Source organism: Tachyglossus aculeatus, chromosome 7 (assembly GCF_015852505.1).
Source record: "Tachyglossus aculeatus isolate mTacAcu1 chromosome 7, mTacAcu1.pri, whole genome shotgun sequence".
In the NCBI taxonomy this organism is placed as follows: Eukaryota; Metazoa; Chordata; class Mammalia; order Monotremata; family Tachyglossidae; genus Tachyglossus; species Tachyglossus aculeatus.
This window is the reverse complement of record NC_052072.1, coordinates 50,001,008-50,028,199: the sequence shown is the minus strand read 5'-3', so window position 1 is coordinate 50,028,199 and position 27,192 is coordinate 50,001,008. Positions and strand designations below refer to the sequence as shown.

The window sequence follows — 27,192 nt, the reverse complement described above, 5'->3', positions numbered from 1 at the left end:
GACTACCCGATCACTTTGTACCCCCCTCCCCAGCACTCAGGACAGTGCTTTGCACCTAGTAAGCGCTTTTCACTAAGTCTCAGTGACCTCATCTGTAAAATGGGGTTGAAGACTGTGAACCCCACAGGGGACTACCTGATCACTTTGTATCCCCCTCCCCAGGGCTTAGGACAGTGCTTTGCACCTAGTAAGCGCTTTTCACTGAGCCTCGGTTTCCTCATCTGTAAAATGGGGATGAAGACCGTGAACCCCACAGGGGACCACCTGATCACTTTGTACCCCCCTCCCCAGCGCTTAGGACAGTGCCCTGCACCTAGTAAGCGCTTTTCACTGAGCCTCGGTGACCTCATCTGTAAAATGGGGTTTAATCAATCAATCAATCGCATTTATTGAGCGCTTACCATGTGCAGAGCACTGTACTAAGCGCTTGGGAAGGACAAATTGGCAACATCTAGAGACGGTCCCTACCCAACAGTGGGCTCACAGTCTAAAAGGGGGAGACAGAGAACAAAACCAAGCATCCTAACAAAATAAAATAAATAGGATAGATATGTACAAGTAAAATAAATAGAGTAATAAATAAATAAATAGAGTAATAGTTTAAGACCGTGAACCCCACAGGGGACTGCCTGATCACTTTGCACCCCCCTCCCCAGCGCTTAGGACAGTGCTTTGCACCTAGTAAGCGCTTTTCCCTGAGCCTCGGTGACCTCATCTGTAAAATGGGGATGAAGACTGTGAACCCCACAGGGGACTACCTGACCACTTTGCATCCCCCTCCCCAGCGCTTAGGACAGTGCTTTGCACCTAGTAAGCGCTCTTCCCTGAGCCTCGGTTTCCTCATCTGTAAAATGGGGATGAAGACTGTGAACCCCACAGGGGACCACCTGATCACTTTGCATCCCCCTCTCCGGCGCTTAGGACAGTGCCCTGCACCTAGTAAGCGCTTTTCACCGAGCCTCGGTTTCCTCATCTGTAAAATGGGGATGAAGACTGTGAACCCCACAGGGGACCACCTGATCACTTTGCATCCCCCTCCCCAGCGCTTAGGACAGTGCTCTGCACCTAGTAAGCGCTTTTCACCGAGCCTCGGTTTCCTCATCTGTAAAATGGGGATGAAGACTGTGAACCCCACAGGGGACCACCTGATCACTTTGCATCCCCCTCTCCGGCGCTTAGGACAGTGCCCTGCACCTAGTAAGCGCTTTTCACCGAGCCTCGGTTTCCTCATCTGTAAAATGGGGATGAAGACTGTGAACCCCACAGGGGACCACCTGATCACTTTGCATCCCCCTCCCCAGCGCTTAGGACAGTGCTCTGCACCTAGTAAGCGCTCTTCCCTGAGCCTCGGTTTCCTCATCTGTAAAATGGGGATGAAGACTGTGAACCCCACAGGGGACTACCTGATCACTTTGCTTCCCCCTCCCCAGCGCTTAGGACAGTGCTCTGCACCTAGTAAGCGCTTTTCACCGAGCCTCGGTTTCCTCATCTGTAAAATGGGGATGAAGACTGTGAACCCCACAGGGGACCACCTGTGCCCCTCCCCAGCGCTTAGGACAGTGCTTTGCACCTAGTAAGGATTGATCAAATGCCCACATTAGTATTATTGTCATTATTCTGAGGAGGATTTACCCGCAATTCCTCGGTGTCGCCGGTCTGGAGGAATCCGTTGGGATGCGACCGGCCTGGGCGGCGGGAAAACGAGGGCCGACGGGGCGGATGAAGCCGAGGTCTGAGGGAAAGGGAGCGAGGGGCGAGCGGAAGGGGACCGGCGGCGGACGGGGAGGGGGCGGTTGTGAGGCGCGGGGCGGGGGGGGGGGGGAAAGGGCGGGAAGCTGGGCGGGGGAAGCCCGGGACAAAACTAAAGCCCGGCGGCCGATTCCCCCTCAGCGGACGGGGACGAGATGGGAGGGACGGAGGGGGAGAAAGGAGCCCCGCCCCTTCGCGCAGGCGCTTCGCGCCCTCGCCGCTCCCCTTCGCGCAGCCGCCTCGCGCCCTCGCCCCTCCCCTTCGCGCTCTCGCCCCGCCCTTTCGCGCAGGCGCCTCGCCCCTCCCCTTCGCGCCCTCGCCCCTCCCCTTTGGGCAGCCGCCTGGCGCCCTCACCCCTCCCCTTCACGCAGGCGCCTCGCGCCCTCGCCCCGCCCCTTCGCGCAGCCGTCCCGCCCCCTCGCCCCGCCCCTTCGCGCGGCCGTCCCGCCCCCTCGCCCCGCCCCTTCGCGCAGCCGCCTGGCCGCCTCGCGCCCTCACCCCTCCCCTTTGCGCAGCCGCCTCGCGCCTTCGCCCCTCCCCCTCGCGCTCTCGCCCCTCCCCTTCGCGCAGCCGCCTCGCGCCCTCGCCCCTCCCCTTCGCGCTCTCGCCCCGCCCTTTCGCGCAGGCGCCTCGCCCCTCCCCTTCGCGCCCTCGCCCCTCCCCTTTGCGCAGCCGCCTCGCGCCTTCGCCCCTCCCCCTCGCGCTCTCGCCCCTCCCCTTCGCGCAGTCGCCTCGCGCCCTCGCCCCGCCCCTTCGCGCGGCCGCCTCGCGCCCTCGCCCCGCCCCTTCGCGCAGGCGCCTCGCGCTCTCGCCCCGCCCCTTCGCGCAGCCGTCCCGCCCCCTCGCCCCGCCCCTTCGCGCAGGCGCCTCACGCCTTCGCCCCACCCCTTCGCGCAGCCGCCTCGTGCTCTCGCCCCCTCGCCCCGCCCCTTTGCGCAGCCGCCTTGCGCTCTCGCCCCGCCCCTTCGCGCAGCCGCCTCGCGGCCTCACCCCTCCCCTTTACGCGGCCGCCTCGCGCCCTCGCCCCGCCCCTTCGCGCAGCCGCCTCGCGCCCTCGCCCCTCCCCTTCACGCAGCCGCCTCGCGCTCTCGCCCCGCCCCTTTGCGCAGCCGCCTCGCGCCTTCGCCCCTCCCCCTCGCGCTCTCGCCCCACCCCTTCGCGCAGCCGTCTCGCGCCCTGGCCCCGCCCCCTCGCGCTCTAGCACCTTCACCCCTCCCCTTCTCACAGGCGCCTCGCGCCTTCGCCCCGCCCCCTCGCGCCCTCGCCCCTCCCCTTCGCGCAGGCGCCTCGCGCCCTGGCCCCGCCCCTTCGCGCCCTCGCCCCCTCACCCCTCCCCTTTGCGCAGCCGCCTCGCCCCCTCGCCCCGCCCCTTCGCGCAGGCGCGTGGCGTTCCCGCCCTTTCCCTCTCCCTCCCGCCTCCACCCTGAGGCGGCAGTTGGGCGCGGGCGGCTGAGGGGGAAAGGGAAGGGGAAGTGTGGGCCACCAGCGGGCTTGACATGACTGACTCCATTTTGTGGATGCTGACAGTAGCCCTCCATTTGTGCAGGCCGAGAGAACAAGGCTGCAACAGATGCCTTCAAGGCCACGAAGGAACACCCATCTGAAGATTACAAGAATTTACCTCCCTATTAACGAGAATTTGCCTCCCTATTAACGGGAATTTACCTCCCTATTAACGAGAATTTACAGACCTATCTATGCAAGGCCATAGGGCAAATAACAACATCTTGCACAAGGCCGTAGGAACGGAGAACAGAGAGAATTTGCCTCCCTATTAACGAGAATTTACAGACCTATGTATGCAAGGCCATAGGGCAAATAACAACATCTTGCACAAGGCCATAGGAAAGGAGAACGAAGAGAATTTGTAACCCCCTGCCGGTCCCAATTGAATTCCTGAAATTTCCAAATACTCCACTCCCATGTTGCTGTAACTCAATAAAAGACACAACGATATTGGGATGGGGGCTGCTTGTCACTCGTCCCTGTCCCGGGAGGTGAACGGGCAGGTAGCCGCTTTCCTTCTTTGCTGCTGTATCTGAACTTATGTCTCTGAGTCATTTTTCCTATCTACCTCACCACCCTGGGTACAAGAGCCCTGCGGCCGATTTACACCGAGTTAACCTATTTTGCACCCTACTTGTCGATAACAGCTTAGTACAACACTTAGTACAGTGCTCTGCACACAGAAAGCGCTCAATAAATACGATTGATCGATAACAGGAGGGGAAAGGGAAGGGGCGGCCCTGCGGCCATTCCAACCGGCTGAGGAGACGGGGACGAAAAGGCCGCAGACCACCCCCCAACCAGCCTTCTCCTTCCTTTGGCTCTCCGTTTTACCGCACTTTTTAATCATAATAATAATAACGACGATGATATGAAGCGCTTACTACGTGCCAAGCACCGTTCTAAGCGCTAAGGGTGATCCAAGGTCATTCATTCAATCGCATTTATTGAGGGCTTACTGCGTGCATAGCACTGTAATGATGATGATGATGGCATTTGTTAAGTGCTTACTATGTGCAAAGCACTGTTCTAAACGCTGGGGAGAAAACAAGGTGATCAGGTTGTCCCACATTGGGCTCACAGCCTTAATCCCCATTTTACAAATGAGGTAACTGAGGCCCAGAGAAGTTAAGTGACTTGCCCAAGATCACACAGCTGACAATTGGCAGAGTCGGGACTTGAACCCATGACCTCTGACTCCCAAGCCCGAGCTCTTTCCATTGAGCCACGCTGCTTCTGTACTAAGGGCTTGGGAAGTACAAGTTGGCAACATATAGAGGCGGTCCCTACCCAACAGTGGGCTCACAGTCTAGAAGGGGGAGACAAGAGAACAAAACAAATTAACAAAATAAAATAAATAGAATAAATATGTACAAATAAATAGAGTAATAAATACGTACAAACATATACATATATACAGGTGCTGTGGGGAGGGGATGGAGGGGGAGAGGAAGGAGGGGGCTCAGTCTGATCATCAGGTTGTCCCCCGTGGGGCTCACCGTCTTCATCCCCATTTTACAGATGAGGGAACTGAGGCCCAGAGAAGTGAAGTTCACGCATGCAACCGTATTAAGCGCTTACTGTGTGTGCAGAGCACTATACTAAGCGCTTGGGAAGTACAATTAGGCAACATCTAGAGACGGTCTCTACCCAACAACGGGCTCTCAGTCTAGAAGGGGGAGACAGACAACAAAAAACAAGGAGGTGTCAATACCGTCAGAATAAATAGAATTATAGCTATAGGTACATCATTAATAAAATGAATAGAGTAGTAAATATGTACAAGTAAAATAGAATAATAAATAACTACAAATCTACACAAGTGCTGTGGGGTGGGGAAGGGGGAAGAGCAGGAGGAGGAGAGGAAAAGGGGGGCTCAGCCCGGAAGGCCTCCTGGAAGAGGTGAGCTCTCAGTAGGGCTTTGAAGGGAGGAAGAGAGCTAATTTGACAGAAGTCACTTGCCCAGAATTACACAGCTGATAAAGGGGCAGAGGTGGGATTCGAACCCATGACCTCTGACTCCCAAGCCCGGGCTCTTGCCACCAAGCCACGCTGCTTCTCCAGGGCGCTGGGGTAGATATAAACCTACCAGGTTCGTCCCCCATGGGACTCACAGTCGTAACCACCATTTTACAGAGGAGCGAAGGAAAAACGGGTCAAGTGACTCACCCAAGGTCACACAGCGGGCCAGGGGCTTTGTGGGATTGGAACCCACATCCTTCCGACCTGCTCGAGAGGCAGCGTGACTTGGGGGCAAGAGCGCGGGCTTGGGAGTCAACGGTCATGGGTTCGAATCACGGCTCTGCTGCGTGTCTGCTGACTTGACCTGAGTACATGAAAAGTAGCACTTACTACTTCAGTCATTCAATCGTATTTATTGAGCACTCTGTGCAGAGCACTGTACTAAGCGCTTGGAAAGTACTTCACTGTTTAGCACCATAATGTGGCCTTCATCTGTATCCCCTGATGCACTTGGACAAGTCACCTAACTTCTATGGGCCTCGGTTGCCTCATCTGTAAAATGGGGGTGAAGACTGTGAGCCCCGCATGGGTCAACTTGATGACTTTGGATCTATCCCAGTGCTTAGAACAGTGCTTGGCATGTAGTAAGCGGCGGACCCCTGCTTTCCCCCCAGGGGACCACCTCTATATATGTAGATATGTTTGTACGCATTTATTACCCTATTTATTTTATTTGGACATATTTATTCTATCTATTTTATTTTGTTAATATGTTTTGTTGTCTGTCTCCCCCTTCTAGACTGTGAGCCCGCTGTTGGGTAGGGACCGTCTCTATATGTTGCCAACTTGTACTTCCCAAGCGCTTAGTACAGTACTCTGCACACAGTAAGCGCTCAATAAATACGATTGAATGAACAAATACCATCATTATTATTATCAACTAGGCCACGCTGCTTCCCGTTATTTCCACTGCGTCATAGGAGAGGGATTTTAGTTAGTCAAGTACTGGAAATGCATGTGGCCCAGTCATCGAAATGTTTGATCCTACGGGATCAGTAAATCGCTGATATTTGTCCTAAGGATACATTTTAAGGACACAAAATTTAGTGATGGGCAGTCACCTCAGGGAAAGAAAAATGCCTCCAAATAGTCCATCTTTAAACACCTTGTCATTAGAAGTCGTTGGCCCCCACAGATCTTTGGAGAATCCCAAGCTTCTGAACTATGGATGTTGGGTGCACTTACGAGCTTAAGTAAAACCATAATGAACTCATTATTATTATTATTATTATTATTATTAATTATAATTAATTAATTAATTAATATTGTAATGTTAATAATAATAATAATAATAATAAAAGAATGAAAGTGGCAGAAATTTGCAATCCTAACAGCTGTTTACACTTTAAACAACATTTGGTTATCATCCCCAGTAACACCACTTCCATGTTTATTCTCCAATCTACTTGTTTTATAATGGTATTTTTTTAATGGTGTTTGTTAAGCGCTTACTAAGTGCCAGCCATTCTATTAAACTTTGGGAGTAGATGGAAGATAGATTGGGCACAGACCATGTCCCAAATAGGACTCACAGTCTTAAATCCCATTTTATAGACGAGGTAACCGAGGCACAGTAAAGTGACTAGCCCGAGGTCACCCAGCAGAGGGTGAAGGCAGAATTAGAACCCAGGTCCTTCTGACATCAAGGCCCATTAGGCCACGTGGCGTATTGTGCTCGCTCAAGTGCTCATTACAGGGCTCTGCACATGGGGAGCACGCGCATGAATGAATGATTCTCACTTCTTAACTTTTTAAAAACTTTATTTTAGACCTGAGTACATGAAAAGTAGCACTTACTACTTCAGTCATTCAATCGTATTTATTGAGCACTTTGTGCAGAGCACTGTACTAAGCGCTTGGAAAGTACTTCACTGTTTAGCACCATAATGTGGCCTTCATCTGTATCCCCTGATGCACTTGGACAAGTCACCTAACTTCTCTGGGCCTCGGTTGCCTCCTCTGTAAAATGGGGGTGAAGACTGTGAGCCCCACATGGGTCAACCTGATGACCTTGGATCTATCCCAGTGCTTAGAACAGTGCTTGGCATGTAGTAAGCGCTTAACAGATACCATCATTATTATTATCAACTAGGCCACGCTGCTTCCCGTTATTTCCACTGCGTCATAGGAGAGGGATTTTAATTAGTCAAGTACTGGAAATGCATGTGGCCCAGTCATCGAAGCGTTTGATCCTACAGGATCAGTAAATTGCTGATATTTGTCTTAAGGATACATTTTAAGGACACAAAATTTAGTGATGGGCAGTCACCTCAGGGAAAGAAAAATGCCTCCAAAGAGTCCATCTTCAAACACCTTGTCATTAGAAGTCGTTGCCCCCCCTCCAGATCTTTGCAGAATCCCAAGCTTCTGAACTATGGATGTTGGGTGCACTTACAAGCTTAAGTAAAACCATAATGAACTCATTATTATTATTATTATTAATAATAATAATAATAAAAGAATGAAAGTGGCAGAAATTTGCAATCCTAACAGCCGTTTACACTTTAAACAACATTTGGTTATCATCCCCAGTAACACCGCATCCATGTTTATTCTCCAATCTACTTATTTTATAATGGTATTTTTTTAATGGTGTTTGTTAAGCGCTTACTAAGTGCCAGCCATTCTATTAAACTTTGGGAGTAGATGGAAGATAATCGGATTGGGCACAGACCATGTCCCAAATAGGACTCACAGTCTTAAATCCCATTTTATAGACGAGGTAACCGAGGCACGGTAAAGTGACTAGCCCAAGGTCACCCAGCAGAGGGTCAAGGCAGAATTAGAACCCAGGTCCTTCTGACATCAAGGCCCATTAGGCCACGTGGCGTATTGTGCTCGCTCAAGTGCTCAGTACAGGGCTCTGCACATGGGGAGCACGCGCATGAATGAATGATTCTCACTTCTTAACTTTTTAAAAACTTTATTTTAGACCTGAGTACATGAAAAGTAGCACTTACTACTTCAGTCATTCAATCGTATTTATTGAGCACTTTGTGCAGAGCACTGTACTAAGCGCTTGGAAAGTACTTCACTGTTTAGCACCATAATGTGGCCTTCATCTGTATCCCCTGATGCACTTGGACAAGTCACCTAACTTCTCTGGGCCTCGGTTGCCTCCTCTGTAAAATGGGGGTGAAGACTGTGAGCCCCACATGGGTCAACCTGATGACCTTGGATCTATCCCAGTGCTTAGAACAGTGCTTGGCATGTAGTAAGCGCTTAACAGATACCATCATTATTATTATCAACTAGGCCACGCTGCTTCCCGTTATTTCCACTGCGTCATAGGAGAGGGATTTTAGTTAGTCAAGTACTGGAAATACATGTGGCCCAGTCATCGAAGCGTTTGATCCTACAGGATCAGTAAATCGCTGATATTTGTCCTAAGGATACATTTTAAGGACACAAAATTTAGTGATGGGCGGTCACCTCAGGGAAAGAAAAATACCTCCAAAGACTCCATCTTCAAACACCTTGTCATTAGAAGTCGTTGCCCCCCCCTCCAGATCTTTGCAGAATCCCAAGCTTCTGAACTATGGATGTTGGGTGCACTTACAAGCTTAAGTAAAACCATAATGAACTCATTATTATTATTATTATTAATAATAATAATAATAAAAGAATGAAAGTGGCAGAAATTTGCAATCCTAACAGCTGTTTACACTTTAAACAACATTTGGTTATCCTCCCCAGTAACACCGCATCCATGTTTATTCTCCAATCTACTTATTTTATAATGGTATTTTTTTAATGGTGTTTGTTAAGCGCTTACTAAGTGCCAGCCATTCTATTAAACTTTGGGAGTAGATGGAAGATATCGGATTGGGCACAGACCATGTCCCAAATAGGACTCACAGTCTTAAATCCCATTTTATAGACGAGGTAACTGAGGCACAGTAAAGTGACTAGCCCGAGGTCACCCAGCAGAGGGTCAAGGCAGAATTAGAACCCAGGTCCTTCTGACATCAAGGCCCATTAGGCCACGAGGCATATTGTGCTCGCTCAAGTGCTCAGTACAGGGCTCTGCACATGGGGAGCACGCGCATGAATGAATGATTCTCACTTCTTAACTTTTTAAAAACTTTATTTTAGACCTGAGTACATGAAAAGTAGCACTTACTACTTCAGTCATTCAATGGTATTTATTGAGCACCTTGTGCAGAGCACTGTACTAAGCGCTTGGAAAGTACTTCAGTGTTTAGCACCATAATATGGCCTTCATCTGTATCCCCTTATGCACAGAAAGAAGCAGTAGGCCCCAGAGAACAGGGGCATTCATTCAGTCGTATTTATTGAGCGCTTACTGTGTGCAGAGCACTGTACTAAGCGCTTGGGAAGTACAAGTCGGCAACATATAGAGGCGGTTCCTACCCAACAACGGGCTCACAGTCTAGAAGGGGGAGACAGACAACAAAACAAAACATGGAGACAGGTGTCAAAATCGTCAGAACAAATAGAATTAAACCTAGATGCACATCGTTAGCAAAATAAAAAGAATAGTAAACACGTACTAAACGTTTTCCAAGAACGAAGTATGTATAGGAGAGGGGAGAAACTGGAGGGAGGGAGACTGGGCAGCATGGCTCAGTGGAAAGAGTCCGGGCTTTGGAGTCCGAGGTCATGGGTTCAAATCCCGGCTCTACCACATAGCTGTATGACCTTGGGCAAGTCACTTGACTTCTCTGTGCCTCAGTTACCTCATCTGGAAAATGGGGATTAAGTCTGTGAGCCCCACGTGGGACAACTTGGGACAGCTCTGGAATTTTTATCTTCTTTGTACCTTAGCATTTCAATTTACATTTTTCTCTCTCGTCATCTAGTTTTAATTAGCTTACTTGCTTTTACGTCTGTCTATGGGGGTATGGAATGCTTTTCAGTCTCTACATTCTCTTCCCTCCCTGTCCAATACACACACTGCTATCTGTTTTTCCACCATATTCCTTAACTAATGGAATCTTTAATTCCTTACATGTTTTGAATATAATAATAATAATAATAATGGTATTTAGTAAGTGCTTACTATGTGCAAATCATTATTCTAAGCACTGGGGAGGTTACAAGGTGATCAGTTTGTCCAACAGAGGGGCTCACAGTCTTAATCCCCATTTTACAGATGAGGTAACTGAGGCACAGAGAAGTTAAGTGACTTGCCTGAAGTCACACACCTTGAATCTACCCCAGTGCTTAGAACAGTGCTGCGCACATAGTAAGTGCTTAATAAATGCCATTATTATTATTATTATTGTCAGCTTGTGACCTTGGGCAAGCCATTTAACTTCTCTGTGCCTCAGTTACCTCATCTCATTTAGATTAATACATAGTTTGGGGTATTTTTTTTTTAATAACAAAGGTTCCTAATAGTTACTTTCTCCTAGTAACGGCATTTTCCCGTTTACAAAACCAGAGCGCATTCTTCAACTGCCATCCTATCAAGGTCTGTTTCGATCTAGGTTAAAGAATGGGACTGGAGGCACCTGATACGTGTTGTTTTTCCCTTATCACCATTTAGGTTTTCCTTCAAGAATGGCCATCCAACTGTAAATAAAACAGGGAATAAAGTCATAAATCACAAAAGAACAGAATCCAAAGCTTCCCTATTCATTGAGCAAATGCCCATTAGACGTGACTCCTAAAACTTTTTTGGACGACTCCTGGAAATGGATACACACACAATATCCAAAAGCAGAAATTTGAAATCTGACTGTGGCAGTTCCTGCTTGAAGTCCGGAACTGCGGAGAAAAGGGAATGTTTTAGTCCTTTTTTTTCTACAATTCACCCCAGGTTCAGAAGCAGGATTCAAACCTACCTCGGTTTCTCTGTAGCTCTGATCTCCATGCAGGAGGTGGATTTAAAATGAAAGTGTTGGTGTGGCAGGCTAATAATAATAATGGTGGTGGCTCAGTGGAAAGAGCATGGGCTTTGGAGTCAGAGGTCCTGGGTTCGAATCCCGGCTCCACCACAAGTCTGCTGTGTGACCTTGGGCAAGTCACTTAACTTCTCTGAGCCTCAGTTACCTCATCTGTAAACATGGGGATTAAGACTGTGAGCCCCACGTGGGACAACTTGATCACCCCAGCGCTTAGAACAGTGCTTTGCACATAGTAAGTGCTTAACAAATGCCATTATTATTATTATTATTTGTTAAGTGCTTACTAAATGATAACCACTGTACTAAGCATGGGGGTCACAGTCTAAGTAGGAGAGAGAACATAAGAAGCAGCATGATGTAGGGGATGGAGCAGGGAATCCCAGCTCCTGTGGGACCTTGGGTAAGTCATTTCACTTCTCTGTGCCTCACTTACCGCATCTGTAAAATGGGGATTGAGACTGTGAGCCACACAGGGAGCATCCATTCATTGGGTCGCTCGTTTTTATTGAGTATTTACTGAGTGCAGAGCATGGTACTAGGCGCTTGGGAGAGTACAATACAACAATAAGCAGACACAATTCCCTGCCCACAGTGACTTAGAGGCGGGGAGACGGACATTAATATAAATACATAAATGACAGATACAGACATGAATGATGTGGGGCTGGGAGGGGTGCAATGGGAGCAAGTCAGGGCGATGCAGAAGGGAGTGGAAGAAGAGGAATGGGGGGGGGCTTAGTCTGGGAAGGCCTCCTGGAGGAGGTGTTTCTTCAATAAGGCTTTGAAGCAGAGGAGAGTAATTGTAGACGAGACAAAGGTACAGTGGAAAGGTTAGCATCAGAGGAGCGAAGTGTGCGGACTGCGTCGTAGTAGGTGTGTAGCCAGGTGACAGGGACTGTGTCATCATCATCATCATCAATCGTATTTATTGAGAGCTTACTATGTGCAGAGCACTGTACTAAGCGCTTGGGAAGTACAAGTTGGCAACATATAGAGACAGTCCCTACCCAACAGTGGGCTCACAGTCTAAAAGGGGGAGACAGAGAACAAAACCAAACATACTAACAAAATAAAATAAGTCCAACCTGATTTGCTTGTATCCACCCCAGGGCTTAGCACAGTGCCTGGCCCACAGTAAGTGCTTAATAAATATCACTATTATTATTATGTATGCAACCCACATTTTACCAGATGAGGAAACTGAGGCCCAGAGAAATTAACTTACTTGCCCAAGGTCACACTCCAGACAGGCGCGGAGCCGGGATTAGATCTGAGACCTGTGATCTTTCCACTAGGCCATACTGCTTCCCTAACAAATGCCAGGCCCCTTAATTATGCTTTCAGAGGTGCTTCCTTTACAAGGTATCTAAGGGATTTGGAAGAAAGGAGGTTTAACGATTGGAGATAAGAAATACAATATGCCGAAGGTGGGCTAGGGATGAAGGTAAGGGAGATACAGAGTTGGCAATGGCAACCGGAGTTTTGGACTATAATCCCTGTCCTTCATTGAACTCACAATCGATCTTATTCCCATTTTACAGATGAGGTAACTGAGGCACAGAGAAGTGAAGTGACTTGTCCAAGGTCACACAGCAGACAAGTGGTGGAGCCGGGACTAGAACACAGGTCCTTCTGAATCCCAGGCCCTTGGTCTATCCACCGCCATGCTGCTTCTCAATAACTATGGAACAATAGCGTCCCTTTTAATAATAATAATAATAATAACAATAATGGCATTTATTAAGTGCTTACTATGTGCAAAGCTCTGTTCTAAGCGCAGGGGAGGTTACAAGGTGATCAGGTTGCCCCATGGGGGGCTCACAGTCTTAATCCCCACTTTACAGATGAGGTAACTGAGGCACAGAGAAGTGAAGTGATTTGCCCAAAGTCACATAGCTGGCAATTGGCAGAGTCGGGATTTGAACCCACGACCTCTGACTCCAAAGCCCGGGCTCTTTCCACTGAGCCACACTGCTTCTGCTTTTGGCACGTTGAGGTGTGCACTGTAGTGATCCTGCTAAAATGTAATAAGCCATTTAATAAACCATTCTTCGCTCACATTTGCAAGCATTTTTCAGGTTTTTTGAGTGGGGGGATCCAGCACTGCGAAGAACCCTAAGGGAAGATCCAACTGTTCCTGCCAGAGAGGGTGGTGAGGGCCCAAGAGTTGCCCCCCAAATGACCCCAGATTGAACGATATTAAAAACAATTTCTATATAACCTTCCTTATTCACTTTCACATAAAATAATATATTGGAACGACCGGAACAATACCGTTAAAAATCAATTTTTAACTCAAACTCTTTAAAAATCCGGCAGATCAGATTCGATCTAAACTTGCATAGCATTTCCACGTCTTCAGTCTGCTGGACAACTGAAAGGAGTTATCTTCAGTTCCTGCCAGATCCTTGCAGCTGTTCGAACAGCGTGCTAAAATAGGCAAGCATTAGTTATTTAAAGTAGCACAGCACTGTACCGTCACCTGCTATAACACAGTGGGTGTGTTCTTGAATAATGGGAAAATCACATTTTAGTATTCATTGTTTCATTGGGAACGAACGGTTCCAGGGCTATATGGTTGGAAGAGAACGTGACAACTGACATTTTTCTATACAAATTCCTTATTGTCATGTCCACCGTCAGTAGAAAAGCTTTACATCCTCGTACCTGATTATTATTTCAGAATAATTGCCGAGCACTGCAGGCACTACAAAGAAACAGAAACAAATACTATCTGTTCCGCGCTTACTGGGCGTCAGGCACTTTACTCAGATCCGGGATTAGATTCAAGTTAATCAAGTTGGACGCAGCCCTTGTCCCACCTATGGCTCCCAGTCTTTTATCTCCATTTTGCAGTTGAGGTAACTGAGGCAGGGAGAGGTGAAGTGACTTGCCCAAGGCCACACAACAGACAAGGGGCAGAGTTGGGATGAGAACCCAGGTCCTTCCGACTCACAGGCCCAAGCTCTATCCACTAGGCCATGATTGTATTTATTACATATTTATTACTCTATTTATTTATTTATTTATTTATTTTACTTGTACATTTCTATCCTACTTATTTTATTTTGTTGGTATGTTTGGTTCTGTTCTCTGTCTCCCCTTCTTAGACTGTGAGCCCACTGTTGGGTAGGGACTGTCTCTATGTGATGCCAATTTGTACTTCCCAAGCGCTTAGTACAGTGCTCTGCACATAGTAAGCGCTCAATAAATACGATTGATTGATTGATTGATTGATGGATTGATTGTACCGTGCAGTATACGGTAGGGCTGAGGCAAGAAATTGGGAATTTTAGCTGCATCTTTCCTTGACCAACAGCACACATACGCACACAACCTACACCGAACCCATTTGCGTTGACTTGCGGACCATTTTTACTCCGAGATTGTGGAGGAACGCTCCTTAAAACAGAACTTTCATGGAATCCTATCTAAATTGTGTAATCAATCAGTCATTAAATCGTATTTCTTGAGAGCTTACCGTGCGCAGGGCACTGTACCAACCGCTTGGGAGTGTACAACACAACAATATAACGGACACATTCCCTGCCAGAAATGAAAACACAGAGCACAGATGACTTCATTCAGTCAGTCGTATTTATTGAGCGCTTACTGTGTGCAGAGAACTGTACTGAGCGCTCGGGAAGGACAAGTTGGCAATATATAGAGACAGTCCCTGCCCAACAGTGGGCTTACAATCTAGAAGTCTAGATGATTGTAAAAACAAATTCCAAAACACTGCCAGACCACCCCTCTATCCACCCTCAAGGCCTTATTAAGGTCAAATCTCCTTTAAGTGGCTTTCCCCGATTAAACCCTCTTTTCCCTGACTTCTCCTCCCTTCTGCATCATCAACACACTTAAGTCTTTACTCTTTGCACCTTTGGTGTTCACCCCACTCTTAGCCCACAGCACTTAACGTATTTATCTATAAATGATTTATTTTTATGAATGTCTGTCTCTCCCTTTGGCCTGTAAACTTATGTGGGCAGGGAATGTGTCTACCAACTCTGCTGTGTTGTACTCTCCCAAGTGTTTAGTACAATGCTCTGCACAGAGTAAGCGCACAATAAATATCATAAAAATTTCTAGACTGTGAGCCTGTTGTTGGGTAGGGACCATCTCTATATGTTGCCGACTTATACTTCCCAAGCGCTTAGAACAGTGCTCTGCACACAGTAAGCGCTCAGTAAATACAATTGAAGGAATAAAAAATTAGAGCATGCAACAATAACAACTAATTCAACAGAGTGGAGCATATAATAAGAATAATGATGGTATCTGTTAAATACCTAGTATGTGCCAAACCACTGTTCTAAGCAACGACACCTGTTGTGCAAAAGTAAAAATCTGGGTTCGAATCCCGGCTCCGCCACATGTCTGCTGTGTGACCTTGGGCAAGTCACTTAACTTCTCTGAGCCTCAGTTACCTCATCTGTAAAATGGGGATTAAGACTGTGAGCCCCACGTGGGACAACCTGATCACTTTGTATCCCCCAAGCGCTTAGAACAGTGCTTTGCACATAGTAAGCGCTTAACAAATGCCAACATTATTATTATTATTTAAAATTTTCCATAGTAAAAGCACTCAGGAGCATAGCTGGATTTTGGAAAGAATCATTTCTGGGAATTTAGCAGGATTGGAAGGAAGTAAAAATGTGTTTAAAATATTTCCAGTTTTAAACTTTGGGGCCTGAGAATCTTTGTAGCATTCCTTTAAGGTAACACCACATTGAAGTTTTGCTAGAAGTATGTAGTTTCTACAAATAATCAGCATCCATTACCCTTATTCAAATACTAATATTGCAGATTTGAGTGCAGCAACTTTTTATACTTTAAATTAAGCTATTCTTTAAATTAAAAACAAATTAAATAAATAAATGAACTATTAAAAATTAAAAACTAATTAAACACTTTAATAATTTGCAGTTCAATTATTTTAAGTTTATTTTACCAATCATTATTAAACAAATTATTCTAGTGTGTTCTTCAAGTATAGAGTTAATGTATGTAAGCTGCAATGTTTGTGGAAGCCTTGTAACTTATATTTGCTTCCCCATGAAAAACGAACCAAATCATCTGTTTGGATCAGCATCATTTAGACTGAGACTTAGATTAGTTCAATTAAAAATTCAAGCAATCTAATAAAATTAAGTTTGGATTATCTTGGAAAGAGTTGCTCCCAATTTTATGGGTTCATCTGAGGGTTTTCGTGGGGGGGTTGGTTTTCTGAGCTTGTCTTTTGGATAATCAGTCTGTTTGGATCAAGTATCCTTCAGGTAATCATTTTATACTGAATTATATTTGTAACAATCCCACTCTCAGGGCCTGAGTCATGCTTCTCATCCCACCCGGCCACTCCCTGTTCACTATTAATAGTTAAGGGAAAGGAAAGCAGCTTGGGTAAATCCTGAAAATAGAATTGAGTTGTTCTTTCCGTTTCAAGGTTGCAAAGTGAAATGAACTGCAAATGTACACTTATATGGGAAATGGCACCATGTAGATGAAAGAACCCCAGGCTAGCAATTTTATTTTCTTAATATGTTTTGTTTTGTTGTCTGTCTCCCCTTTCTAGACTGTGAGCCCGCTGTTGGGTGGGGACCTTCTCTATATGTTGCCAACTTGGACTTCCCAAGCACTTAGTACAGTGCTCTGCACACAGTAAGCGCTCAATAAATACGATTGAATGAAAGAATGAATCTGGCTTTGGATTGTACTAGTTACTGCTATCATGGGAAGTTACTTAGACTGTTCCTCAGCTTCTTTAAGTATAAAGCCTTCCCTTTCCAACACTGTCAAGATATCATGAGGATGTGAGAGACTGCTTTAAGCTCTTTGGGAAAACGTTGCTATAAAAATAAAATATTGGTGAAACTGCACAGATGCTAAAGAAAATATTATTCTACGATCAAAGAAAAATATACTGTTTCAGGTATACATATCTATAAATTATTTATTCTAAGTTATTAATCTATAGTAATGTCAGTCTCCCCCTCTAGAGTCTAAACTCACTGTGGGCAGAGAACCTATCTACCAACTTTTTTCTATTATCCTCTCCCAAACACTTGGTTTAGTGCTCTGCACACGGTAAGTGCTCAATAAATGCTGTTGTTTGATTGAAACAATTACATCACCTTTACTGCAAAAAACTCTTGTTGATGTGAACTTTTACAGCACATTTTAATCTTAGTTGTAAAAAAGGATTGCAAGCAACCACTTGGCAAATTTTTTTTTTTGGTAAGTCCAACTTCCTTAAAGCATTCCTAAGAGGTAATGGATAAATTGTTTCATCAAACACAAAAAGAAATGAAATTAGTCAGATCTCAGGTTCACTTGAGGTGAAACCACAAGCACATAATCAGTGTCACAAATGGAGTTTAAGGAGTTTTTTTCTAGCTATGATGTTAAACTTGCTCCTGATTCTTATCTTTAGACTGTGAGCCCACTGTTGGGTAGGGACTGTCTCTATATGTTGCCAACTTGTACTTCCCAAGCGCTTAGTACAGTGCTCTGCACATAGTAAACGCTCAATAAATACGATTGATGATGATCCTTGGAATCCAATTTTTCATCTAATAAGATTTTCTGATTCTTAATGAAGTGATCTATTTAGTTGTTTAACAAGTATTTGTCCAGTGCCAACAAAATGCACAGCACAGAACTGAACTAAGCAAGCTCTTGAGGTACAGATAATGAACAGAGATAGTTCCCGCTTACAAGGAATTTAAAAGGTAACGGGGAGGAAAAGGAGAGATGGCAGTCAACATAAATATGTTTAGAATGGAGAAATATAGCGATGCCATTACTTGAGTCAAATCAGTGGTCCATCCAGGTCACTGTTTAAGACAGCGGCAGCAGAATGATAGAACTTGGAACAATATGTGTGGCACTTGTGTGGCCAGATAATTGGAATTGTCGGGAGAAGTAGATGACAGGGGTAGTAGGCTGGATCCCAGGTGGCTAAGGAGCAAGAAGGAACAGGGAGTGTGGCAGCCTCTTCTCACCTTCTCTTCTCGCCTTGTCCCTTCTCCTTTCTTCCCTGGTTCCTTTGCTTCCACTTTTCCCCTCCTCCCCTCACAGTTGGACCCATTCCCAGCACTCCAAAGAGACCAGAGGAGCAAGCAGAGATGGGCAAGACAGGGGAAGGGTGGGTTTCCAGGGACTGGGCCATGGATCCTTGGATCCATGGATTTCTGGGTGGATCCAGGGGACTAGCACACCCCTTGGCCAGTGGGCAGAGATGGAAGTATGGCACTGAGGAGGGGCTGGGTTTTCTTCCTTCCTCCCCACTCCGTGCACTGCCCCGTCTCCAGGCCTGGTGAGACGGATCACGGCAGGGCCCACGGAGCTCACATAGCGACCCTGGAATCTTCGAGCAAAAATCCGGATCGGCTAAGCCGGGTCCAATCCCAAACTCAGCCCCTGCTCTGCCCTGTCCCAGATTCAGCATTCCCCCCTTGAGCCAGGGCGGAGAAGAAAAGCCCAGAGATCCAACTGAAATGGCAGGACCGCCCCAAGGTTTCAAGTTGGCTATGGGTTTTCAGTGATTGTGGGCTGAAACGAGGTCTCTCCAGGGTTCATCTGACCCAGTTGGAATCTCCAAATCAACGCACCATTTCTGAGACTGAGATTAGGAGATGCATCCAAATCACAGCTTAATCCCAGCCCAAGTACTTCACAGTCACCTCAAGTGTGAGCTGTGCCCTGAGATTCCTTCGGCTAGTACAAAGCACACAGAAGGATTATAAGGGTCTTAAACCGTCTTCTCCGTGCTGGTTCGCCACAGCACCTACGAAGCAAAAAGCCTCAGGGGCTATTCCAGACCCTGCAGGAAGTCATAGTCGCAGTCAAACCTCGGTTTACCCTTCAGTAGACAAACTGTCTTCTAAACTGCCTTTTATTGTAACAGTTTATCATGGTTCTTAGATTACATTCTCGGATTCAAGTGTATCTAGTTTCTGTACTTTACTAGCAACTTTTTCAAGCGGCTAATCAGTTCTCCAAAGAGGACTGCACTTCCCAGTTGACCAAGATTATCGTTATGTTTTGTTTTGTTCAGTTTGAATGGTACTGAGTGTTTACTCTGTATTCTAAGCACCGGGGTAGATACGTGCTAATCAGGTTGGACACAATCCACGTTCCACATGGGGCTCCCGGTCTTAATCCCCAACTGATAGATGAGGGAACCGAGGCAGAGAGAAGTTAAGTGACTCGCCCAAGGTCAGGTAGCGGACGAGTGGCAGAGCTGGGGTAGAACTCAGGTCCCTCTGCCCCCCAGGCCGTTGCTCTATCCACTAGACCACACTTCTTCAAGATCGTCTCTTGAACGCCTCTCAACAGATGTTCTCTGTCTCTCAATTATGACAATAATTTTTCCCTCTTTTACTTCATGAGAAGCAATGTGGCCTAGTGGAAGGAGCAAGGGCGCAGATATGAGTGGACCTGGGTTCTAATCCTGACTTTGCTTCAGCTGTGTGACTTTGAGCAAGTCACTTAACTTCTCTGTGACTCAGTTTCCTCTCCTATAACATAGGGATTCGATACTTGTTCTCCCTCCCACTTGGAATGTGAGCACCTTGGACCTAATTATCTTGTTTCCCCCTAGAGCTTATTTCAGTGTACTCAAGTACTCGAATAATCATTAAGTAACCATTAAGTACTCAACAAATATTATTAAGTCTATTCTCATTTCCTTCAAAGACCTGGGAAGGGAAAGTTTCAATCCAATAATTCTTCTACAACTGTAGCTTGATCTTCACTTTTTGCATGACTTTTTTATTTTCACATTCTATTTTTCTCTCAAGTCTCTGAGCGCTTCCTTCACAAGTCTGTTATGTCATCTCCTTGTGCAGTTCAAATTACATAATTCAAAGCCATATATGACATTTATGGGATTCCTGGATCTCCTGGAAAACATTTTTAATGACACACTTTTTACACTGAGCCAATCAATTAATGCATCCATTTTCCAGGCAAATCATATCTTCACCTATTTACTGAGTGATTACCCATAACAAATTTAGAATAAAGCATCGTCTTCTTTTGCATTTGTCAAATATTTGGCTTCCATTTAAAATATACCTTGAGTCCCTCAGGATAAGTGCTTAAATATGTTTGTTCATCCAAATGTGATATCACATTTATTCTGTCAGGCTTTTTTTCCTCGTTGAAATAACTCAAGAGATTCTGGCATAAGTATTTGATCTTTTTGTTGAGAACAGTCGCTTTTCCATTGTCTGCATCACCATTCAAACAACAGATTCCACTGTGTGCATTTAGAGGAGTTGCACATTAAATTTCCTTGTTCCTACTAATTTAAATCTTTAAATTTCTGTCTTCTGCTGCTGAATCAACCTGTCCACTTTCAAAACTCCTGAAACTCTTTCTTGACGGACCCAGTGCAATCATTCCTCTAATGCTCCTTGAGTTAATCGGTCTGAATTGGACATTTTTTCCTTCCTATCCCAAAGATCTTAACTTCGTATTATAGGCAGCTATTTCTTCATCCAGTTTTATCTAGTCATACACCTTTGGTGTTTTCAGTCTCATGGAACCGCTTTTGATTCTTGGATGGAAGAGGTGCATTTCCTATCTCTTTATTCAAATTTTCCTTTCCATATATAGATTTCCGTTTCCTCAGTCTGTGATGGTGCATGAAATCATTGTGTTTTATAACATTCTTATTACTTCCAATTCTGATATATTTTCTCTGAAAGTTTTCCACTTGATTTTCAAGTTTTCTGAACCTGTCTAAAAGTCACAAATATCATTTAAATCAAATTCTGCAAATCAAATTTTGTAGAAGTTTTTTCCCCTTCAACTTTCCTCTGTTATTTTATATTCAATTCTTCATGAAACAGTTTCTTGATTTTTATTATTTCTTGTCTGTGACTCAAATCCAAGACCTTCAAGCTGCTTCTAAGCATCTGATTTTTTGTGATGTGCTTGAATTCTTCAGTGTACCAATGCTCCTTCAAATTGACTGAGACACTTTCATTTTAAAATTATATTTCCCCGAAGTCTTAATTCAGAAGATATTGGCCCCGTCTCTACAGGATAAGTTGGGGTTTTGTAGTATAATTTTTTGAAATAGAGTGCCTTTAGGCCTGAATGGGCACAAGATAAAACTTCCTCCAAGTGTTTACATTATATCATCAGGATTTCACTTTATAGTCAAAACCATTGGTCTTGGAGCCACAAAACTCACATCGGGAATTCTGGAATCATTAATGGGAAATTTGGGCCCTTTCTTCTGAACCTTGATACTGTCATGGGTGGCCGCAGGGTAGTCTGAGACTACTCAGACACTTTTTTCAAACTGTCATAAAGTTTGCTCCAAGTAGATTCAGGACTGGCTCATCTGTGAAGTGACGTTTTCTCGGAGATATTTCTCCCATTTAATAGAATACTTGGATTTTGCTCCTGTGGAACATTTTTACTTTTTTCCATTAGGGCAAGTGGATTTTCTTCATCTTGGAAAGTCTAAAAAGTAAAATGTTACAAAGTAAATGAAAATGGAAGCAGTTTACATATGAATTAAGAATCCAAATAATTACATTTCCAGACAGGTGACGTCCTCATGGATATGCTCTTCACCCTTTTTCTTATTTCGGTCAATCATATTTATTGAGCACTTACTGTATGCAGAGCACTGTACTAAGTACAATATGACAACGTAACAGACACATGCCCTGCCCACGATGAGCTTGAGTCTAATGTCTATACAACTAAAGCTAATTTTTACTCAGCAATGACTCTGATAGTAAAAGGTAATCTGAAGGTCTATAATGATTTAACATGCTTTTAAGCTCTATTCAATTCCTACCTCTGTGGACAAGGAAAATGTCTACCAACTCTGGTGTTTTGTACTCTCGCAAGTGCGTAGTACAGTGCTCTGCACTGAGGAAGTGCTTAATAAATACCACTGATCGAACCCCTGTATTAATTGGCAGCGTGGCTCGGTGGAAAGAGCATGGGCTTTGGAGTCAGAGTTCATGGGTTCAAATCCTGGCTCTGCCACCTGTCTGCTGTGTGACCTTGGACAAGTCACTTCACTTCTCTGGGCCTCAGTTACCTCATCCGTAAAACAGGGATTGAAACTGTGAGCCCCACATGGGACAGGGACTGTGTCCAGCCTGATTTCCTTGTATCCACCCCAGCACTTAATACAGTGTCTTTCATATAGTAAGTGCTTAACAAATACTATCATTATTATTTTTACCTTATGAAAACGACTGCCCCCTTACTTCTTCCTTCCTTGACCTCCATCTTCAATTGTTCTCTCTCCAGTGGCTTCTTCCCCACTGCTTTCAAACATGATCCTGTCTCCCCATCCTAGAAAACCCTCCAATGATCCCACAGTTCCCTCCAGTTGCTGCCCCAACTGCCTCTTACCATCCCTCTCCAAACCTCTTGAGCGACTTATCTATACCCACTACCTCCATTTCCTTGCCTCCAATTCTCTCCTTGACCCCTTTCAATCTGTTTTTTGCCCCCTTCACTCCATGGAAACTGCCCTCTCAAAGGTCACCCATGATCTCTAGCTCTACTTCATTCTACTCCTCCTCCATCTTTCATCTCCCTTTGATACTGCGGACCACTTCCTTTTCTTGCAAACATTAGCATAGAACAGTGCTTAGGACAGTGCTTGGCACATTCATTCATTCATTCAATCGTATTTATTGAGCGCTTACTGTGTGCAGAGCACTGTACTAAGCGCTTGGGAAGTACAAGTTGGCAACATATAGAGACGGTCCCTACCCAACAGTGGGCTCACAGTCTAGAAGGGGGACACAGACAATAAAACAAAACAAAACATAACATGTGGTCAGGTGTCAAGTCATCAGAATAAATAGAAGCAAAGCTAGATGCACATCATTGACAAAATAAATAGACTAGTAAATATGTAAAAGTAAAATAGAGTAATAAATCTGTACACATAGTAAGTGCTTAACAAATGTCATCATTGTTATAATTACCTAACCTTGTTTTCACTGACACTGTCCTCTCCTGGTTCTCCTCCTTTCAGTCTCTTTCATGAGCTTCTCTCCTGCCTCCCTCCCTGTTACTGTAGAAGTCCCTCAAGGCTCAGTTGTGGGTCCCCTTCTATTCTCCATCTACACCCACTCTCTTTAACAACAATAATAACAATAATAATGGTATTTGTTAAGCACTTACTATATGCCAGGCACTGTACTAAGCACTGGGGTGGATACAAGCAAATTGGATTGGACACCCTGTCCCGTTTGCAAACTCATTCACTCCAATGGCTTCAACTAACATCTCTGTGTGAATGATTCCCAAATCAACATCTCCAGCCCTGACTTCTCTCCTTCCCTGCGGTCTCACTTTCCTCCTGCCTTCAGGACATCTCTACTTGGATGTCCCACAGACACATGTCCAAAACAGAGCCCCTAATCTTCCCAATCAAATCCTGGCCTACTAATGTAGAACAGCGCTTGGCACATAGGAAGCGCTTCACAAATACCATAATTATTATTAGAGGAATAGGTGGATGATGATCAGAATACAAATTTCCAAAAATCTACCTGATTCCTGAAACAGAAAGTAGTAGAGTAGTACTGCTATATTGAATATTACTGAAAGCAATAGAGTAATTGAGCTATAGTTCCGAAGAACTGAACCCAGAGTTTCCTGAAACAGTTTACACAACCTGGGTTTAAAAAACTTGTCTTGCCTTAAGCTGTGGAGTCGTCTCTGACCCATAGCGGCACTACAGACACATCTCTTCCATCTTCATTTGTTGTGGTAGTGTATCCATACAGTTTTCTTGGTAAAAATACAGAAGGGGTTTACCACTGCTTCCTTCCGTGCAGTAAATTTGAGTCTCTGCCCTCGACTCTCTCCCTTGCCGCGGCTGCCCAGCACAGGGGAGTCCTGACTTGTAGCGGATTGCCTTCCACTCACTAGCCACTGACCAAGATAGGAATGGGATGGACAGGCCTCTGCTTGACTCTCCCTCCCAAAGTCGAGACTGGTAGCATCCTGGAAACTCTCCAGGTACGATCCCGAGAGGATCTAAAACACATTTATTCTGTACAATTTTCCTTTGACGATACTGAAGCATTCACTCTTCTATGACGCTACCAAGAATAGATCAAATTCTGATCTGACAAAGTACCACAGTGAAAGTAATTGCTATGAAAGGTTTAAATGGAAAAAACAGCAAGCGCTAAGTAAGTTTACCTTCGCCTCAAGTTCATCATCTGTAGGATCTGATCGTTTCCTGCAAGTCCGGCCTAGTTTTCGGGAGAGACCGTCCCCCGGACGTGGATTTCTAGCGTGCTCACTTCCTCGTCAGGCGCATGGACAGCCGAGCCCTTCCTCTTCGACGCCTTTTCCGGCGAATGCGGACTGTGGCCTTTTGCTTTTCCTTGTCGGAAGTGAAAAAGCTGCGCAAGAATGCAGAAAAATAGTAGAGGGAGAGATATGTAAGGAAAACGTAGCAAGGCCACAAAATAATCAGACTGAAGGAGGACATGAGGAATCTTAATATATAAAAGCCTGTTTTTTCTTCCTATTCAGTGCCCAGTTTGTTTTGATGTTGACGGTCAGATCTCTCCCCAATCTGAAATAAATTCATTTCAAATACAAAACCTCTTTCTGCAGACTCTTCTTAATTGACCTTTGCCTTTCTGGAATGCAGGTTAAGAATCATATCCAAGGAACCAATTTATTAGGAGGTTCATTCTGGTATACTGACAGGTCAAAAAAAAAAAAGAAATGAAGCTAACGGAGGGGACAGACTGATAGGTTTTGTCAGTCTTGAAGGAAGAAACCATCACCATTTAGAAGGTTATCTTAACCAAGGCATACTTAAAGGCCAAAACTGAACAAAGATAAATTATTTCCTCTCAATCTCTTGCCCTTCTGTGTTCCCCCACCCCTCGTAAAGAAGAATCTATACAGTAGAATTTCCAAATCATAGAGAGATTCTGAGGTACAGGTCCAAAAATAGAAAAAAAATAATTAAGCCAGGTCAATTTCATTTCTTCCCTTAAAAAAATCAGATGCTCTATTTTTTTTTTAATTATCCCAGCTCATTAAACCTCCAGAGCCCTACAAATAATGTCACTGTTGGAAATCCACAATCCTTCTCTACTTTCTTAAGCATCTTAGAGCAGAATAGAGTATTTTTAACAATAATATTTTAAACTTCAGTCAGTATCTTCAAATATTGTACTGAGAGGTATAAGGCAATTTCCTTTCATCGGAGCAAATTATCTCCATCAGTGAGAAAACTGAAGGCTGTCAGCTGCTTTAGCATTTTGTGAGCAGGGACAAACAGTAAAAGGATAATAATAATAGTAATGATAATGGCATTTGTTAAGTGCTTCCTATGTGCCAAGCACTGTTCTAAGCACTGAGGGAGATACAAGGTGATCAGGTTGTCCCAGGTGGGGCTCACAGTCTTAATCCCCATTTTACAGATGAGGCAACTGAGCCACAGAGAAGTTAAGTGACTTGCCCGAAGTCTACACGGCTGACGAGTGGTGGAGCCGGGATTAGAACCCACGACTTCTGACTCCTCAGCCCGTGCTCTTTCCACTAACCCAAGTTGCTTCCCATTTATGTGATGGTCCCATAGATTCCCAAACATTTGGAGAGAAGAGATTCCTTCTTCCCTTATTCCCTTATTTTTTATGACATGTATTTTTTCAAATGCTCTTTCCACTCAGCCAAGTTGCTTCCCATTTATGTGATGGTCCCATAGATTCCCAAACATTTAGAGAGAAGAGATTCCTTCTTCCCTTATTCCCTTATTTTTTATGACACGTATTTTTTCAAATGCTCTTTCCACTCAGCCAAATTGCTTCCCATTTATGTGATGGTCCCATAGATTCCCAAACATTTAGAGAGAAGAGATTCCTTCTTCCCTTATTCCCTTATTTTTTATGACATGTATTTTTTCAAACTTTAAGGTTTCCCAACACTATGTTGAAGAGAACTGTCTTCGTTCTGCCTGTGAAATGTGACTTGTAATGCCAGAAGAGTTGCCGGACTTTCTTTGAAAAGCAATTGAACAAAATCAATGAGCCAATCAATCAATGCTATTTATTGAGCATTTACTGTGTGCGGAGCGCTGTACTAACCTCTCGGGAGAGTACAACTCAATAGAAGTGGAGGAAAGGATTCCTACCCACAGGAAGCTTACGGTGTAGGTGGGAAGCAGACATTAAAATAAATGACGGGGAAATGACATTATAGATAAGGGAAAAGGCAGAGTATATAAGTGCTGTGGGACTGAGGGTGGGGTGAATATCAAGTGCTGAATGTAGTTTAGTGGAAAGAGCACCAGCCTGGGAGTCAGAAAGTCATGAGTTCTAATCCCGGCTCCACCACTTGTCTGCTGGGTGACCTTGGGCAAGTTACTTCACTTCTCTGTGCCTCAATTACCTCATCTGTAAAATGGGGATTAAGGCTGTGAGCCCCACGTGGTACAACCTGATTACCCTGTATCTACCCCAGCGCTTAGAACAGTGCCTGGCACATAGTAAGCGCTTAACAAATACCATCATCACCATCACCATCATCACTTCACTTCTCTGGCCCTCAGTTACGTCATCTGTAAAATGGGGATTGAGACCGTGAGCCCCACATGGGCCAGGGACTGTGTCCGACTCAATTTTCTTTTATCCACCCCGGTGCCTGGTACATAGTAAGTGCTTAACAAATGCCATCATCATTAATATTAATAGTAGTAGTAGTATCAATATTATTAGTAGTAGTAATAGTATTTATTAAGTATTTACTGTGTGCCTCTGGACTGGACTGGACTAGTGCTAGGAAAAATAATCAGGTGAGAATTAAACAGGGTCCCTTTCCCTCCTGGAGTTCATAATCTAAAAGTTTAAGTGGGGAGAAGGAAGTGGGGAGCAGGATTTGGAGATAGACGCACCAGGAGTACAGATAAAGGGTACAGATCAAAGCACATAGACAAAGCAGAAGAGAGACCTAGTAGGGGAATTGAGGGTTAGTCAGGGAAGGCTTCTTGGAGGAGATGAGATTTTACCGCAGCCTT

At 45.0% G+C, this 27,192-nt stretch overlaps 2 protein-coding genes and 1 non-coding gene across 5 annotated transcripts in view; 1 reads left to right on the top strand and 2 right to left on the bottom strand.

Annotated features, from left to right (window-relative positions):
* Nucleotides 1-1,766, bottom strand: part of PCNT (pericentrin) — a 95,785-nt gene extending 94,019 nt beyond the window's left edge. For all 3 annotated transcript variants that reach the window (XM_038749359.1, XM_038749361.1, XM_038749360.1), the window contains exon 1: nucleotides 1,633-1,766. The gene's annotated coding sequence lies outside the window, so the exon portion shown is untranslated. The remainder of the gene's footprint in view (nucleotides 1-1,632) is intronic.
* LOC119930472 (extensin-like) lies at nucleotides 1,675-3,249 on the top strand. The gene has a single exon (XM_038748799.1). The coding sequence runs from the start codon at nucleotides 1,675-1,677 to the stop codon at nucleotides 3,247-3,249; it is 1,575 nt and encodes a 524-aa protein (XP_038604727.1).
* Nucleotides 3,250-24,050: 20,801 nt separating this feature from the next.
* Nucleotides 24,051-24,188, bottom strand: LOC119931196. Its single transcript, XR_005452052.1, has one exon. It is a non-coding gene; the product is annotated as a small nucleolar RNA SNORA7 (small nucleolar RNA).
* Nucleotides 24,189-27,192: the final 3,004 nt, after the last annotated feature.